Raw genomic sequence first — 18,283 nt, forward strand, 5'->3', positions numbered from 1 at the left:
CAACATACACAGCCTCTCCTCCACCTCGACTCGACCAGCTGTACAGAGTTTATCAGTAGATCCAGCCTGAAGTATGCTCTCAACGGTGGTGCTATACCGATTTCGCAATCACAGTGGCTTTCAAGCCACACAAGGCTTTACTCGCTGAGTGACCTCATCATAGCCATCTTCTCGCAAAGTGCCATTCAATTGTACCATCGTCGACGCCTGGGTTTATCTTCTAGCACCATCGCCCGGGGAAGTTGAATGCGTTGTACCTTTCATGGTGTGGAAAGCTTCTTTGTGCAAAGATGGTCGATGTCCATTCATAGGCAGTATGATACTACCTGGGTAGTGGTAGTGGATCGTATAGACTCTTCTGACTTCTAGAACAAGCTCTCGGAAGTCAGTGATAGCCACAGTAAATGACAAGAATGAAGGAAGCTTGGGCGAATCTGTTGTACAATGCTACGCAACTGCAGTCTCGCACCATCGCGAAGCCGCTAAGGTATCTTTTCTATTCGTGCATCAAACTATCTTGCCAAATCACCAAATGCCGTCCCCAAGAACCTCATCCCACCACCGGCATCACACCCACGAGCTTGCCTTACCGGATACTAACCCCACTCCTATCCATAAACATCCTCGTAGCGACATTCATAGCCGCCAACTCCTGGAACAAAAGCTTCGCCGCATACGGAATGATCACCTGCGCTATCCTCGTCTTGTTCCTACATGGACGACACTCGACCGTCCCTTCCTTCAACTTAGCAACAGGTGTCATGAGGCCACAGATCTCGCAGACGTGGACTCGGAAGGCGTCGCTAACGTCGAGTAGTCGTTCCTTGAGGAAGGAGGACGCGCCGTGGGCGATCATGCAATCGCGCTCCATCTCTCCGAACCGGAGACCACCGTCTCGGGCACGCCCCTCGACTGGCTGGCGCGTGAGGATTTGCAGTGGTCCGCGGGCGCGGGCGTGGATCTTGTCATCGACCATGTGGCGGAGACGTTGGTAGTAGGTCGGACCTAAAAACACCTGCGCGGCCAGTTTCTTCCCGGTATGGCCGTTATACATGACCTCGAATCCGCGCTTCTGGAATCCGTGAGCCTCGAGGAGCGCGGAGATGGAGGTTATAGTGACGTCTGTGAAGGGTGTCGCATCACCCTCCTGACCCGTCAGCGCACCGACTTTGCTGAGTAAACACTCAATCAAATGCGCGATTGTCATGCGAGAAGGAATGGCGTGCGGGTTGATGATGATATCCGGCGTCAAACCATCAGACGTGAATGGCATGTCTTCCTGCCGATATGTGATGCCAATCGTGCCCTTTTGCCCGTGACGAGAAGCGAATTTGTCTCCAATCTGCGGCACCTTGGTCGTTCGTGTACGGATCTTGGCGAATTTGAGACCGTCTGCGTTGGTTGTGAGGAGGACTTGATCGACTATACCGTTCTCTGTGCTGCGGAGTGGGGTGGAGACGTCACGTTTAACATGCAACTTCGTCCTCTGACCCAACTCCTCGGCGTCGGGTGCAATGGGTGCAGTCTTCCCGATGATAATATCCTCACCCGAAACTCGCGAGCCAGGCTGGATTAACCCATCATCGTCCAGCTTGTCATACGTGCCCATCTTCATCTTGAGAGTATCTGCACGAGTCGGCTTCTCAAACTGCTGCAACGTGCCCATGCCAACTTTCTCCTCCAGGTCGAAGTAAGCTCTGAAGAACAGACTCCTGAACAGACCTCGATCGATGGAGCTCTGGTTCATAATGACGGAGTCTTCCTGGTTATAGCCGGAGTAACATGAGATGGCCACAATCGCGTTCTGACCGGCTGGCAGCTCGCGGAACTTCAGGAACTCCATACTTCGTGTCGTTGCCAATGGTTTTTGCGGGTAGTAGAGGACATTGGCCATCGTGTCCATTCGGGTATTGAAATTCGTCAAGGTGACGCCCATGGCTTGCTTGCCCATTGCGGAGTTTCCGGTGAAGAAGGGTTTCTGCGCTGCTGTTCCTGATATTTGCTGGTCGGTGGTGTTGGTGAAGTGGAGCGTCCGCCTAGCTAGGAAGTTGTCATCTGGCACGGTCAAGCAGTACACAAATCCGTCGTGGTGAGGATTAGTATATACTTCTGGCTTGGGAGCAGCCACAGTAAGTTCGCTTTCAGCAAAGGCGAAGCTGATTCGCCATCCTACAGCTCTAGCCGTGCTTCCTATAGTCGGCATATATTCACCTTTCTGGTGATTGACGCCGATGCTAGTTCTAGTATCAGCTAGATGGCCTAGCACAGACAAGTCGTGCGTTAGTGGAATCGAGCTGCTGAAGACCGATACGTAGCCTCTGTTGACGAGAATAGCTAGATCCTTGGTTTGGACGTCGTCCATTGAGCGCTTGCGCTTGGTACCTCCGCCACGACCAGTTCCACTACTTGTTGATCGTGCCTTCACCAACGCTGACCACGCGCCATCTGCAGCGGCAATTCCCTTAATGATCGCTCGAGCTTGATTACGGGCCAGTAAGAATAACCAGCCGTAATAAAACCACCGCCTAAGATACCACCATTTGCCTCGTATTAAGCCTTCAGGCGTAGGTAAGATAGTCTCGCCGCTTGATCTGGATAATGCTAGATAGTGTGGTGCCTGATAAGTGCGGCACATCGTGTCATCCAAAGGATCATAAGACTGAGGTCCCCGAACCATAGGTAAGAAGAATCGATACATGCCAGGGTGATTGATATTCCAAGTGTGCATACCATTTGCCTCAATAGTAGGTGGATTGAGCACAAATGTTGGTATCTTCGCAGCCAGACGAGCCAACAGGTCCTTAAGATACGCCAATGCTGGTGCCTTACTAGCACTCTGGAACAGCCTGACGTAGTAGTTGGTTCGACCGGTCTCAGAGATCGACTCGCTGACTCCACCATCGCCCATAACAAATCCAATGAAACGGCACCAGTCCAGATTGCACGCTTCATCTGTGACAAAGCTGCTTGGAAGGAAGGAACAGTCCGGCCACAAGTACATAGCATTGCCGTTCTTTCCTACAGTAGGGATCTGGTGATTGACATGCGTAGTTGTCCCGCCCTTGCGGTCCCATTGACCGACGCTCTTACCAGACGACGGAGACCTCAGAGCAACCAGTTTGGTGTCCATCATCTCCTGGGTCGTATAAGCCGTATACGTATCAGGCTCATCAGACGTGTTGAGGTGCCAGCGATGTTCGGGCGTGCAGACGGCGTCCATATCGCCACTCTTGAGTCGGTAAAGGGCTTCTGTATGAGCCAGACGAGTGACTCCTTCAACAGCATTCCAGCGCTGCTGACCAGACGAAAGATCCAGACTCATCACTTCATCATTCACCTGCACCGACGAGATGCGTTTCCAGCCACTACTGGTGAGTACTTCGTGGTCGGCCGCCAGACATTGATAAGTGTTACGGGGACTCTGGTTGTGATCTGGGAAGGGGATGATGGATGCGCAGATGCCAAGGATCATCGCGGGATGAATTTCGCAGTGCGTCCACATGGCGACTTGGGTATTGGGTTTGGCTTTGATGCGGCGGTGGGGATCCTCTTTCGATTCAATCCACCCTTGGCCTTGCTTCGCCGCTTTGAAGTCTTCGAGATCGTCGGGGGTCATGATGATCATGGCCGTCTCTTCTTCTTCCGCGTCGAGATACTCGATCACACCACTCTTCACCAGGCCATGCCAGCCGAATGTCGCATCCCTCTTGTCGTCTTCACTGACTGCTTGATCCTGCATTTCCGAAAGGACTTGCTGATCTGACTGCAAACGTTGTACGTGCTCCTGCTTGAGTGCAAGATTGCCGAAATCACCACTCGCACGGTCCGTATTGACCACAAACAGCGGTCTCATCACCCGGCCTGCATCCGTGAAGACCTTGATCTCACGCTCACGCACGTCACGAATGATCGTGACTTCGAAGCCAATCGTGCCCTTTCGTCTCAAATCACGTAGTGCATCCGTCAGCTGCTTGCCGTTGCTGTGTACGCCCACCCAAGTACCGTTGAGGAAGACCTTGGTCGCATTCGGATTCATGATCGCATCGTACTCTTCCAGCAGCTCCATACCACGATGTCTGAAGTACTCGATGAGTGGCGTGCCAGGCGTACCGACAGAGACGTAGCACATCAGCGACAAGTTCTTGACTAAACCACACGCTTGACCTTCCGGCGTTTCGGCCGGGCATACCAGTCCCCAATGCGTGTTGTGCAATTGACGAGGCTTCGCAATCTTACCGTCTCTGCCGATGGGTGTGTTTGTCCGCCGTAGATGCGAGAGGGTCGAGGCGTATGTGTATCGGTTCAGCACTTGACTGACACCAGCTTTCGCCGATGCTGCCTTCTTCTGATCACCCCAATTGCCGGTCGCTAGACAGTATTTCAGACCCTGTGTTATGATCAACGGCTTGACAGCGAGCGTGATGTTGAAGTCTCTGCCCGTCTCCACGATTCGATGGAGGTAGCCGCGCATATCCTTCGTCAGCTGCGAGAACTTGAGTCGGAAGACCTGAGCCATGAGCGGACCGGCGAGATCGAGACGCTTCTTGCCAAAATGATCACGGTCATCTTCTTCCACTCGGCCGAGCTGGACTTGCAGCAGTCTGTTCACCATGTAGCCCAGAAAGAAGGCTTTCCGCGTCTCGCTGCCCTCTTCTTGCGAGATGTGCGGCAAGAACTCCTTCTGCATGATATCACGAGCGTACTTGATACGGCGATCTTTCGTGCCAGCCATGTTGCCACGACGGCCGATGAAGTCCAGTGCCTGTTCGCGCTCTTGGATGGCTGCTGCTTCTTCGATACACGATTTGAGCATCTCCAGCATCTGCGTGTCGGACCGCTTGCAGATGTGCATGAGAATGTCTTCATCAGACACTATACCGAGGGCACGGAAGACGACCACAAGCGGGATATCCTGCTTGACGTACGGGAGCGATGCCTTGACTGTGCGCCCGAGATTGGTGTTCGTGCCAGCACCGCGATCAAAGAGCTTGACTTGCATTGTGCTGATCAAGCGGCTGCCTTTCTCGATGGCACTACGGATTTCCGCCACGACTGGCGTGTTGGAGCCTTTCTTCCGGAACACTTGCACAATATTGGCAGCGCTGCGTTCCTGTGCGATCAAGACCTTCTCACTGCCGTTGATGACAAAGTAGCCGCCTTGATCGAAGGGGCACTCCTGGAAAGCATATAGCTCCTGCTCGGTCCGATTCCGTAGAGTGCAGATCTTGGACTTGAGCATGACTGGGAGTTTGCCAATGAAGACGGGCACGAACTGTTCGTTCTCCGGATTGTTCGCTGCGTCTTCAGCATCCTTCTCCCAGAACGTCTCGTACTCCTGTCCATCCCAGTCATCGGGTGCAGTCCACATGGCGGTGTCTTCATCATACCACGCCCCTGCCGGACGCTCCTTGGCCACGATGACCCGGCTGCGCATGTCCAGATACAGTGGCGAGGCGTAGGTGATGTTGCGCAGGCGCGCTTCTTGCGGATACAGCGGCCGCGTGACACCATCGCCTTCGGTCATGGCTGCCTGGGAGATTTTCGCCTTGCCGAATTCGATCTGCCACCGCCGCTTGACGATCTGTGCGCCGTGTCCGTCATCTTCCGGCGGCAGGTTCTTGTCGACGGAGATGAAGTCGTTCTCGCTGATGATCTCCTGCAGCGTTGTGGTGGCGAACTCGTCGAAGGAATCGAGTTGCTGTGAGACCAGACCCTTTGACTCGAAGAAGGACTGGATGACCGTCCAGCAATCCTCGGAGGTGATGGCGTCGTCGCTGTAACCCTCGTCCTCCAGCCCGGCCATCATCGCATCCCCGTTTGCATATGCCATCCTGCCCGCTCACTCACTCAAGCCCTCACACTCCCTGCACTGCGCTGCCTATCACCACGCTGTCCACCCTCTCACGACTGCCTCGGCTCCTCACTACCCGCACCGGTATCTGCCGTGTCTCCCGACCCTCGCGCCTTCCTCTGGACAACCGCGCTCTTACCCGGTGATCAGTTCGTGCTTCGTCAGGAGTCGCCGCCGAAGCTTTTGCGCGCAACGTCACCTCGTCAGACGTCACTTGCGGCCGTGACTACAGCTGGGAGAGAAGGCTAGTGGTCGGCGATGCAGGTTCTGGCGGTGCTTGAAGGAGTGTAAGGGTGATGGCGGGGGGTATGTGAGGGTACGTGGTGCTAGCAGCTGATGGATATGCAAGTCGCGCTCGTGAAAGTCGCGAAAGCTCGGTTGATTTCCGCCGATCGGCTCGGCACTACCCGCTGCTAAGCCCGATTGGCGTTCTCGATCATTTCCACCTTGCACGTCCTCTCTCAACAGCCCTTTGTTGACGATGTGTTGTGACCTAAAAAGAGAGCTCTCGAAAGCTTACCTCTCCCGCATCTGGTGCGAGCAAGCCTGAAACCTGCTCGAAGCGGGCTTCATCGGCGTGGCATGTGATGAGCAAAGATGAGGCCGCCGAGGAGGAGGCGTAGTCTTGGGCACGCCACATTCAATAACCGCCTCTATACAAGAGCAGGACGATCTCCTCAAAGTTCTGTCTTCCATCGTAAGTCCGACATTCGACCTTGACAAGGACCGCAATAGTATTCTTCCTCACTGGCCAGCCCGCGATGGTCATGGCTGGGCACAATTCCGGAGAGAACAGCACATTTCCATATCAGCCCCTCCACGACACCAAGCGGCAGATTCGCTTACTGGTCGTCAATCGGAGTAACAAGGAGACTGGCAGACAATATAGCCTTCAAGTACGCTCACTCGATAAGAAGCCTCGATATCGTGCCCTCTCCTACCAGTTGGGTACTGGAGCTCCAGATCATGCAATAGAATTCGACGACCGGGCCTTCTACATTCGCAAGAGCGTCCACGATTTCTTGCATACCATGCCAGTGGACGATCTAATCGGTGCATGGTTCTTAGATGCCATATGCGTCAATCAGTCAGATCATCATGAGCGAGCCGCGCAAGTGCGGCTCATGGGTATCTTGTACTCACGCGCACAATCTGTCATCGCCTGGCTTGGACCCGACCATGCGGTATCGGAGTCAGGATCTTGGATACGAGCTCGTATAGCCTTCGCGTGGATGACGCATCCCACGGCAGATCTTGGAGACTTGTTCAGATGGCTGAGGATGGATGATGAGGATCTTGAGCACATCTTGACTGCCAGACAAGCAGCGTCTCGACCATACTGGACTCGACTCTGGGTTGTCCAAGAGGTGCTATTTGTAAAAGACTTGCGCATCATGATCGGCCAGAGCACAGTACCTGTGAAGTCTGTGACTGCTTGGGCCGAAGGCAATCACTTCCACAGCTGGCGCTCGGAGTACTGGTCGGTACGCAGTCGACCTGCTTCTTGGCTAACGGCATACGGTACTTTTGGCCGAGACAGCTTCGGCGGTAGCTTGACATATCCTTTATATAAAGCCCTTATCACTTTTGGCACGCAAGGATCGCTTGACCCCAGAGATACTGTCTTTAGCATACTTGGTCTTGCCACGACGAACATAGCGCCGGATTACGATCTCACAATAACCGAGGTGTAGCTCTACGCTCTTGTCGAGGGGCTTCATAATATAAGCATAGAAGCAAACAAGGAGGTTAATAAACGAACTAAACTAAACTAAGGGGGCTGTTTATATTTTCGGCTAAGGTAGGGTATATATTTATTAAGTTTATAGTAAGAGTTTTATTCAATTATTTAGTTTGTCTGTTCGTCCTACTATATAACTAATTACTACTATAGGAGGGTAGTATTAAGATTAAGCTACTTAGCGGAGGCGTTATTATAATTGCCCTTACTATACTATCTAGATCTATTAGCCCTTACTTATACTAGCTCTTAAGGTACTAATAGATCTCTACTAAGGCGTTACTAGTATTCTATCTTTCGCTATTAAGGATATAATCTACTATACTTAATAGGCGCTTATCTATAGAGCTACTTACTAGTACTAAGAGTAGATCGAACGCTATATAGCTAAGGACTAGATAACGATAGGCGTTATTAATCTACTAGTAGAGGGGGTTAATATTACTATTCTTCTTAATTAGCTCTTAGAGGTATTGCTTAAAGTTATCTAGTACCTTGATATTATCTACTATAGTATTATATAGCTCGAACTTATCTATCTTATTTAATAACTAACTCGCTAGTCGAATAGCTTCCTCGCTATAGTAGTACTTATAGTCCTCGTAGATCTTATAGATTATCGCTATAGTAGCGGTAATCTATTATAGCTTCTTAGCTTACTAGTACTTATCGAACTACTACTTCTTAAGGTAAGAGTAAATAAGGATTAAGGCGCAATAGGCTAGAGTATTATAGCTAAGGGTATAGTACTTATTTAGCTTCTTCTAACTAAGGTTATAATATACCTTAAAGTAACTATAAGGCGTAAACTAGTACTAGCGCTTATAGTCTTCGAGCTTCGTTATTAGCTAGTCGATAGATTATAGTAATTTAAATAAGAAGCTATATTAGTATTATAAACACGTATATAGGGTCGGGCGTAGTTTTGCCGCTAGCGGCCTATATCCTATAAAGGCGAGAATAGCGGCTATATGCCTTATCTCCGACTTAGTAGGAATCCCTCGTCGTATAGAGGATCGCTTATTACTAGGTAACTAAGTAATTAGGATTAAGAACACCTATAGTAACTACGATCTAGTTACGAATACTATAGGTAATCGCGATTATTATACGAATCTCCTATATATATAGAATAGACGTTTTCTACGTAGGTAGTTCGTATTTAACCTAAGTTACTAACCTACTAAAAGGTTAAACCTTAGAGTAGTTACTTACCCGACCTATCGCTTAGAACTTACTCGTCTAACGAGCTCTAACCCCCTTATACCGTAGGTATATAATATTTTAAATACCCTTATAGTAGGTAAGTACCCTAAGTAAATAAATAGCTCCTAATAATAAAAGAGACGTTAGTATAGCTTCGACTACTTAAGCTAGTACCTCTACTAATAAAGATAGGATAAAGTATTCCTCTAAACCGGACTTCTTCTATAGAGATCGTAATAAGCTCGATAACTAGTTAAACTAGATTATACTATATGTTACGGACATGGAATTCAATTATTAGTAACGAGTTAGGAACTAAGGCCTAAGGCTAGCAGACTAATTCTAGGGCTAAATATAGGATCACTTCATTACTAGGTGATCGAGTAATCCGGATTATAATTACTATAGGTAACTATAATCGGGTCGCAATTACTATTAGTAATTACGACTATATACGAATCTCCTATATATATAGAGTAGGCGTTTCCTATGTAGGTAGTTCGTATTTAACCTAAGTTACTAACCCGCCGAAAGGTCAAAACCTTAGAGCAGTTACTTACCCGACCTATCGCTTAGAACTCACTCGTCTAACGAGCTCTAACCCCCTTATACCGTAGGTGCATAACATTTTAAATACCCTTATAGTAGGTAAGTACCCTAAGCAAACAAATAGCTCCTAACAACGAAAGAGACGTTAGTATAGCTTCGACCACTCGAGCTAGTGCCTCTACTAATAAAGACAGGACAAAGTATTCCGCTAAGCCGGACTTCTTCTATAGGGATCGTAATAAGCTCGATAACTAGTTAAACTAGATTATGCTATACTTCTCCCTTAAAGGTATTATAAGTAAACAACGACGCTGCCGCATCGCAGCATCCTACCTTCGAGGCGAAGCTTAAAGCTAGATACGTCCTAAATTAACTATAGTCCTACTCGAGAATAGAGACCTAGACGGGATCTTTGCCGACTTCTCGGAGTTCGCTAAACAGGTTAAGGGAATCTATAGACTTAGCAATAACTAGCAAGTCGCTATCCGGAATATCTAACACGTTACGTAGAAGGCCTCTACATCCTAGTACACCGCTAAGTTTAAAGAGGTTTCTACTCGTACTAGATAGGACGGCAATATATTAAGATCTATATACTATCGAGGACTTAAAGACAACGTTAAGGACGAGCTTATAAGATACGGAGGACGCTAAGACACCTTAGAATACTTATAGGAGGCTACAATTAAGGTGGACGATATACTCTACAAACGATATATAGAAAAACGTAATACTAATTAGGACCGCGGACGAACTAGCTATGCTCCCTACGGCCGGACCGGAGGATAGCAACGTCGCGACCCTAACGCTATAGAACTCGACGCTACTTAACGTAAGTTTGGAGGAGGCAAGAACAATAGAGCAGGAGCTAAGGGCAAGAACTACGCCTAGGGTAAGAAGCAAGGACTAAAGTACTATTCGTACGGAAAGGAAGGACACTACGTACGCGACTACTGTAGCCGCAAGGTGCAACTATAGCAGAACTATAGGGCGGATCTTAGGGAGGTCAACGCTATAGAGATCAACGTTATAGAACGACGTAATCTATTCGCCGAACATATTTAGGAAGCTATTAACGTTATTTAGTTAGGAATGCACGATAGTAAGGAATTAGCTAACAGCAATGCTATACGACAAACGCAATCCGAAATCACTAATACGATAAGCTTAATAAGGAAACGACACCCTAATCGTAAGGACGAAATTATCGAATAGGAGAACAAGTTCCTCGAACTACTCGGAACGGTCTCTACGAACGATATCTACGTCATCCGCGACACGATAATAAGGATCGGAGAAAGCGTCGGAAAGGACCTAGATAACGAATACAAACAATTATACTAGATAGGGTGCTACAACGACTCCTATACGACTTACTACTCGAGCAAGGCAGACTTAGGATAGTTCCCGAGTAAGCCTCGTCGAGAGTTCAATTCGACGGAATTATAGAGATCTAACAGTGCTACGTATCAGCCCCCCATATTTGAACTAGTGCTAGTTCGACAACGGCAACTATAGCAGGATAGAGACGACGGCATTTACGCCTAAGGAAGGTCTCTACCTCTACTTAGGTAGGAGGATACAACCCTATAAGAAACACAACAACCTTAGGAGAAGGAATCCGACGACGAAGAAGAATTAAGATAACTAGTCGTAATATACGATTAGGGAAGCTTCGCGCTAACCCCTATTATACTAGACTCTAAGGACGGTCACGAGGACACGCCCGAGTTATTAGAATACGAATACACCGACGACGACAATAATAGCGATAACGAAACACTTAACTTTAGTATTAACGCACTAGAACCAATTAGACGAATAATTCTTATAATAGTTAGACAACACGAGGAAGTCTTCCCGAAGGTGTAAGGGAAACGACGACTATATCGAAACAACTTCGACTTGCTGCTTAATAACCTACAGAGGGAGTTTTAGGACTATCGACAAGTCAACCTCGACGGAGGACATTACTACATACGAGACATACCCCCGATAGGAAGCAAGTTCGATAGGTCTAGAGGATATCACGCCCTAGACGGGATCTATATTAGCAAGAACATACGAGACTACGTTAAGGTGCTTATATAGCGATTCGACGAGATCTATATAATATAGGAAAACTAGCAGAACGACCTTATTATAGAACAAGAGATAATCTAGTAGTATAAGACTACGTTATATAAGTAGTTACACGCTACAACCTACAAAATCCTACTACTACTAGTATAGAAGGGATAGGTTTTTAGTAAATTATTACTATTAACTAAAGGACTAGTATCGACAAGTATTAAACGAGGAAGAATTATACTATAGCCTAAGGATAGACCCCTTAGTTAGGAAGTCTGCCTTAAGGACCCCGAGCTTCTAGTAGCTCTAGAGACAAAAAACTAGGAGAGCCCGTTAGTAGGAATAGATTACGGGAACTCAACAACACGAATGTTTAACAGACTTTAGCAGCAGTCCTACGCACCAAATACATTATATAAGGACACGAAATAATAGCAATAATCGACTCCGGAGCTAACGGAACGTTTATATTAGCCTAGTTCGTACAACGACACGGGATCGCAACCCGGAGGAAGAAGAATAGCGGGTATAAGCTAATGGCCGTCGATAGCTCATCCCTACCCGACGTAGATAGTAAAACGATGCTACTATCCCTAACGATGCAATAGTACCACGAGACGATAGTCCTAGATGTCGTGCCTATAGCTAGACACGATATCGTATTAGGTACGCCTTAGTTAGAACGTTATAACCTACATATAGAGTAGAAAACGAGAGTACTAACATTTGAGCGATACGTATGCGTTATCGATATCGAGCCTACACGCCGGCAGAGTTCAGCGGTAGATAAGGAACGACAGCATATATATATAGCTAGTTAACAACCGAAACAGGAGCTACGTAGTAGCCTAAGCTCGACAGATGCCGGAATAGATCTACCGAATTAACAAGTTAGAGCGAAGGAGGACAAGAACGCACCTCTAGGAATCCCTAAAGAGTTTACACGATAGAAACGCCTCTTTTAGGAAGAGACAGGGCTCGTAGCCTTACCTATATATAGACTATAGGACTACAAGATACTAATCTAGCCTAGTAAGGAACTACTATAGGGACTACTTTACGTATTATTACAACGAGAGCTAGAAGAGCAGCGAAGCTAGATAGACAAGAACCTATCTAGGGGATAGATTAAGAAATCCCAATCGCCTGCCGCTTTACCCTTAATGTTTGTTCCGAAGAAAGGAGGAAAACTACGTATAGTTATCGATTATAGACGACTAAACTTAATAACGATTAAGAACCGATATCTACTACTAAACATCGAAGAAATAAAGAACCGACTTACGGGTTCTATATAGTATTCGAAGATCGACCTACGGGACGCCTTCTACGCGGTACGAATAGCACCCGGAGAAGAATAGAAGACAGCCTTTAGAACGCGCTTCGGACTATACTAGTTCCGAGTTATGCTAATAGGCTTAACAAATGCGCCGGCAACGTGCTAAGAAGTTGTTAACGACGCTCTACGTAACGTCCTCGATATTATAGCAATCGCCTATATAGACGATATGCTAATCTTTACGAACGGCACTCGAGAACTATACGCTAGGCACGTCGGCGAAGTACTCGAACGCCTTAGCAATTTAGGCTTTAAAACTACACCCGAGAAGTACAAGTTCTTCTATAAGGAGGTCGACTTCTTAGGCTTTATCGTTAGAGTTAACGGCATTCGTATAGATCTAGAAAAGATTAAGTCTATTATAGAATAGCCTACCCCAACGATAGTCCGAGATATTTAAGCATTCCTCGGACTAGCCAACTACAACCGGAAGTTTATTAAGGATTATTTAAGGATAGCTACACCCTTAACTAACCTAACAAAAAAGGACGTCCAATAGAACTAGACAACGATATAGGAGCAAGCCTTCTAGAAGCTAAAAGAACTTAGTATATCCGTACTAACGCTCGCTATATTCGATCTAGAACGGGATGTTATTATCGAAACCGATGCCTCCGACTTTGCTATTAGTACTTGCCTTATATAGGAGCACAATAGAAATCGACACCTAATCGCGTACTTCTTAAGGAAGATAACGCTAGCGGAACAAAACTACGAGATCTACGATAAGGAACTACTTACGATCGTCGTAGTATTGCGACACTAGAGAATATACTATAAAGGAGCTATAGGACTAACTATCTACTCGGATTATAAGAATCTGCAATTCTTTACAACTACTAAAGATCTTTCGAGACGATAGTATCGATAGTTAGAGCTACTTGGACAATATAAGTTTAACATTATTTATACTCTAGGAAAAGACAATAGGCGCGCCGATGCGCTAAGCAGACGAAGCGACTATATAGAGGGCAACGAGCCTAAACTAAAACAGGTGCTAAAGGTTAACAAGGACGGAAGCCTTAGTACAAAGACTTAAGAATTCAACTTAACTCTTCGGGTTCTACGGGACGACGACGAAGAATTCCTAATCGAATATAGCAAGTATAAGGTACCGCCACTTAAGGAGAACGACTATATACGAGATTACTATAATAGAGAAAACTGCGGTTACCTAGGTGTTGCTCGAACGATAGAACATATTCGACGGAACTTCGCCTTCCCGGACATAAGACAAAAGGTCTTAGAATACATTAAGAAGTATGTTAATTGCAACAAAAACAAGTCTTCGCGCTACGCAAAGTACGGCAACTTATAATTCCGGGAACTACCCGAAAAACTATAGGAGGAAGTTACGATAGACTTTATAACCGATCTTCCTAAGTTACCTAACCTAGTAATAGGAGTACACTACGACGGTATCCTAGTTATAGTCGATAGGCTAACTAAGTACATACACTTCATTCCCTATAGTAAGACGATTACGGCCCCGTAGTTAGGCTACCTTATGCTCGATCGCCTTGTACGCTACTACGGGATACTAAAGGTTTTTATTACCGATAGAGACACTAAGTTTATATCGAACTACTAGAAAACACTTGTCGCAGCAATTAGACTTAAACATAAGCTATCTATAGCATTCTATCCGGAAACAGACGGTCAAACCGAGAGAATAAACCAAAATCTCGAGCTATACCTTAGGTACTACATAAACCTAGCCCAAAATAACTAGGTAGAAAAGCTACCTATAGCGTAGGTTGTACTCAACAACAATGCCTCCGAGACTACTAGCGAGTTACTATTCTACGCTAACTACGGCAAGGATCCGAACCTATTTATAGAACTACGCAAAGGACTAGCATCTAAGGAAGCTTTAGTTAAAGCCTCCGAACTTAAGGACGTCTATAGCAAACTACGACAAAATATTACCAAATCTTAGCGAGCTCTTATAAGGACAAGATTTAAAGCCTTAAAAACGGCGCCTTAGCTAAAGACGGGGGATAAGGTATATCTCCTAACGAAGAACCTAAAAACCAAGAGAGGAACAAAGAAACTAGATTATATAAAGGTCGGACCGTTTCTAATCGCTAAGAGAAGAGGCGAACTCAACTACCGACTCGAACTACCTAGGGATACTAAGGTGCACCCCGTATTCTACGTTTCCCTCCTCGAACTAGCGCACCCAGACACCGCGCTTTAAACGACATTCTACTATAAATCCTAGGAAAACTAAGAATAGGAGGTAGAAAGAATCCTAGAGAAAAAGGGTTAGAAATACTTAGTTAAATAGAAAGGATACCCTAGCGAAGACAATATATAGGAACTAAGGACTTACCTTAAGAATTGCTAGGACCTCCTACGACAATTTTAGGACTAGAGAAGTTAATCGCGTTATTAACGAAGTTAAGCGAGGACTACACGGCCGGCGACAACCCTACTATAGCATCGGCTGTAGGACAGTCCTCGTCGCCTAACTCTCCCGTAGCTTCTATCTCCGACTTAAGACACGCGGCCTTTATCTTCGCTCGCTTATCCGCCTACTTTAGAATTTTCTTATTCCGTATAAGACGACTAAGGACTATAGACAACTCCTCCTCGTCCTTCTCTACCTTTTTCCGATACTCCTCGCGAGTACGATCTAGCGACTCCTATAACATGTTTATACATTTGCGCCCTAGGCGGACGCACTCGGAACATCTCAGGCGGGAATTCGATTCTATTATAACGCAATAGTAACTAGAGAAGAGACAGCGCTTACAAGGGATTACGGCAGACTCCCCGTACTGTTATATTTCTTAAGCAAGGCGAAGTCGATTCTTAGTTATAAGAGAACTTATCTTCGGATAACGAACTTCAAGGTTATGGGACCCCGCGATTACTTATAGACCAAGCTAGGGATCGCGCTAAGCTATATTAGACCGATTACTACGCGCTAGCGTAACAACAATCCGTTAAGGCGATAGGCCACCATAAGGACATAGGACCATAGACGGGGGATAATGTTACGGACATAGAATTTAATTATTAGTAACGAGTTAGGAACTAAGGCCTAAGGCTAGCAGACTAATTCTAGGGCTGAATATAGGATTACTTTATTACTAGGTAATCGAGTAATCCGGATTATAATTACTGTAGGTAACTATAATCGGGTCGCAATTACTATTAGTAATCACGACTACACACGAATCTCCTATATATATAGAGTGGGCGTTTCCTATGTAGGTAGTTCGTATTCAACCTAAGTTACCAACCCGCCGAAAGGTCAAAACCTTAGAGCAGTTACTTACCCGACCTATCGCTTGGAACTCACTCGTCTAACGAGCTCTAACCCCCTTGTACCGCAGGTGCATAACACTATACTTCTCCCTTAAAGGTATTATAAGCGAATAACGACGCTACCGTATCGTAGTATCCTACCTTTAAGGCGAAGCTTAAAGCTAGATACGTCCTAAATTAACTATAGTCCTACTTAAGAATAAAGACCTAGACGGGATCTTTACTAACTTCTCGGAGTTCGCTAAATAGGTTAAGGGAATCTATAGACTTAGTAATAACTAGTAAGTCGCTATCTAGAATATCTAATACGTTACGTAGAAGGCCTCTATATCCTAGTATACCGCTAAGTTTAAGGAGGTTTCTACTCGTACTAGATAGGATAGTAATACGTTAAGATCTATATACTATCGAGGACTTAAGGACAACGTTAAGAACGAGCTTATAAGATACGGAGGACGCTAAGACACCTTAGAATACTTATAAGAGGCTATAATTAAGGTAGACGATATACTCTATAAACGATATATAGAAAAACGTAATACTAATTAGGACCGCGGACGAACTAGCTATACTCCCTACGGCCGGACCGGAGGATAGCAACGTCGCGACTCTAACGCTATAGAACTCGACGCTACTTAACGCAAGTTTAGAGGAGGCAAGAATAATAGAGTAGGAGCTAAGGGTAAGAACTACGCCTAGGGTAAAAAGCAAGGACTAAAGTACTATTCGTACGGAAAGGAAGGATACTACGTATAAGACTACTATAGCCGTAAGGTACAACTATAGCAGAACTATAAGGCGGATCTTAGGGAGGTTAACGCTATAGAGATCAACGTTATAGAACGACGTAATCTATTTGCCGAACACATTTAGAAAGCTATTAACGTTATTTAGTTAGGAATGTACGTTAGTAAAGAATTAGCTAACGGTAACGCTATACGACAAACGTAATCCGAGATCGCTAATACGATAGGCTTAATAAAGAAACGACACCCTAACCGTAAGGACGAAATTATTAAATAGGAGAACAAGTTCCTTGAACTACTTAGAATAGTCTCTACGGACGATATTTATATTATCCGCGATATAATAATAAAAATCGGAGAAAGTATCGGAAAGGACCTAGATAACGAATATAAATAACTATACTAGATAGGATGTTATAACGACTCCTATACGACTTACTACTCGAGTAAGGCAGACTTAGGATAGTTCCCGAGTAAGCCTCGTCGAGAGTTTAATTCGACAGAATTATAGGGATCTAATAGTACTACGTATTAGCCCCCTATATTTAAACTAGTGCTAGTTCGACAACGGCAACTATAGTAGGATAGAGACGACGGTATTTACGCCTAAGGAAGGTCTCTACCTCTACTTAGGTAGGAGGATATAACCCTATAAGAAATATAATAACCTTAGGAGGAGGAATCCGACGACGAAGAAGAATTAAGATAACTAGTTATAATATACGATTAGGGAAGCCTCGCGCTAACCTCTATTATACTAGACTCTAAGGACGGTTACGAGGGTACGCCCGAGTTATTAGAATACGAATATACCGACGATAACAATAATAGCGATAACGAAATACTTAACTTTAGTATTAACGTACTAGAACTAATTAGACGAATAATTCTTATAATAGTTAGATAATACGAGGAAGTCTTCCTAAAGGTATAAGAGAAACGACGACTACATCGAAACAACTTCGACTTACTACTTAATAGCCTATAGAGGGAGTTTTAGGACTATCGATAAGTTAACCTCGACGGAGGACATTACTACGTACGAGGTATACCCCCGATAGGAAGCAAGTTCGATAGGTCTAGAGGATATTACGCCCTAGACGGGATCTATATTAGCAAGAATATACGAGACTACGTTAAGGTGCTTATATAGCGATTCGACGAGATCTATATAATATAGGAAAACTAGCAGAACGACCTTATTAAAGAACAAGAGATAATCTAGTAGTATAAGACTACGTTATATAAGTAGTTACGCGCTACAACCTATAAGATCCTACTACTACTAGTATAGAAGAGACAGATTTTCGGTAAATTATTACTATTAACTAAAGGACTAGTATCGACAAATATCGAACGAGGAAGAATTATACTATAGCCTAAGGACGGACCCCTTAGTTAGGAAGTCTGCCTTAAAGACCCCGAGTGTTAAGACCCTCGCGGGGGACTAGTAGCACGTAACTACCGGAACGCTTATAGCGGGCGCTCCCGTAAGCGTATACTTA

The 18,283-nt window shown here is 45.6% G+C and overlaps 2 protein-coding genes across 2 annotated transcripts; one reads left to right on the forward strand and one right to left on the reverse strand.

Annotated features, from left to right (window-relative positions):
• Window positions 1-586: 586 nt before the first annotated feature.
• RPB2 (DNA-dependent RNA polymerase II) lies at window positions 587-5,830 on the reverse strand (the record flags this gene model as incomplete). Its single annotated transcript, XM_064838950.1, has 1 exon — window positions 587-5,830. The coding sequence occupies one exon, from the start codon at window positions 5,828-5,830 to the stop codon at window positions 587-589; it is 5,244 nt and encodes a 1,747-aa protein (XP_064693775.1).
• Window positions 5,831-6,612: 782 nt separating this feature from the next.
• LTS14_006253 (uncharacterized protein) lies at window positions 6,613-7,545 on the forward strand (the record flags this gene model as incomplete). Its single annotated transcript, XM_064838951.1, has 1 exon — window positions 6,613-7,545. The coding sequence occupies one exon, from the start codon at window positions 6,613-6,615 to the stop codon at window positions 7,543-7,545; it is 933 nt and encodes a 310-aa protein (XP_064693776.1).
• Window positions 7,546-18,283: the final 10,738 nt, after the last annotated feature.

Source organism: Recurvomyces mirabilis (genome assembly GCF_035927965.1).
Source record: "Recurvomyces mirabilis strain CCFEE 5264 chromosome Unknown scaffold_15, whole genome shotgun sequence".
NCBI classification, from domain to species: Eukaryota; Fungi; Ascomycota; class Dothideomycetes; order Mycosphaerellales; family Teratosphaeriaceae; genus Recurvomyces; species Recurvomyces mirabilis.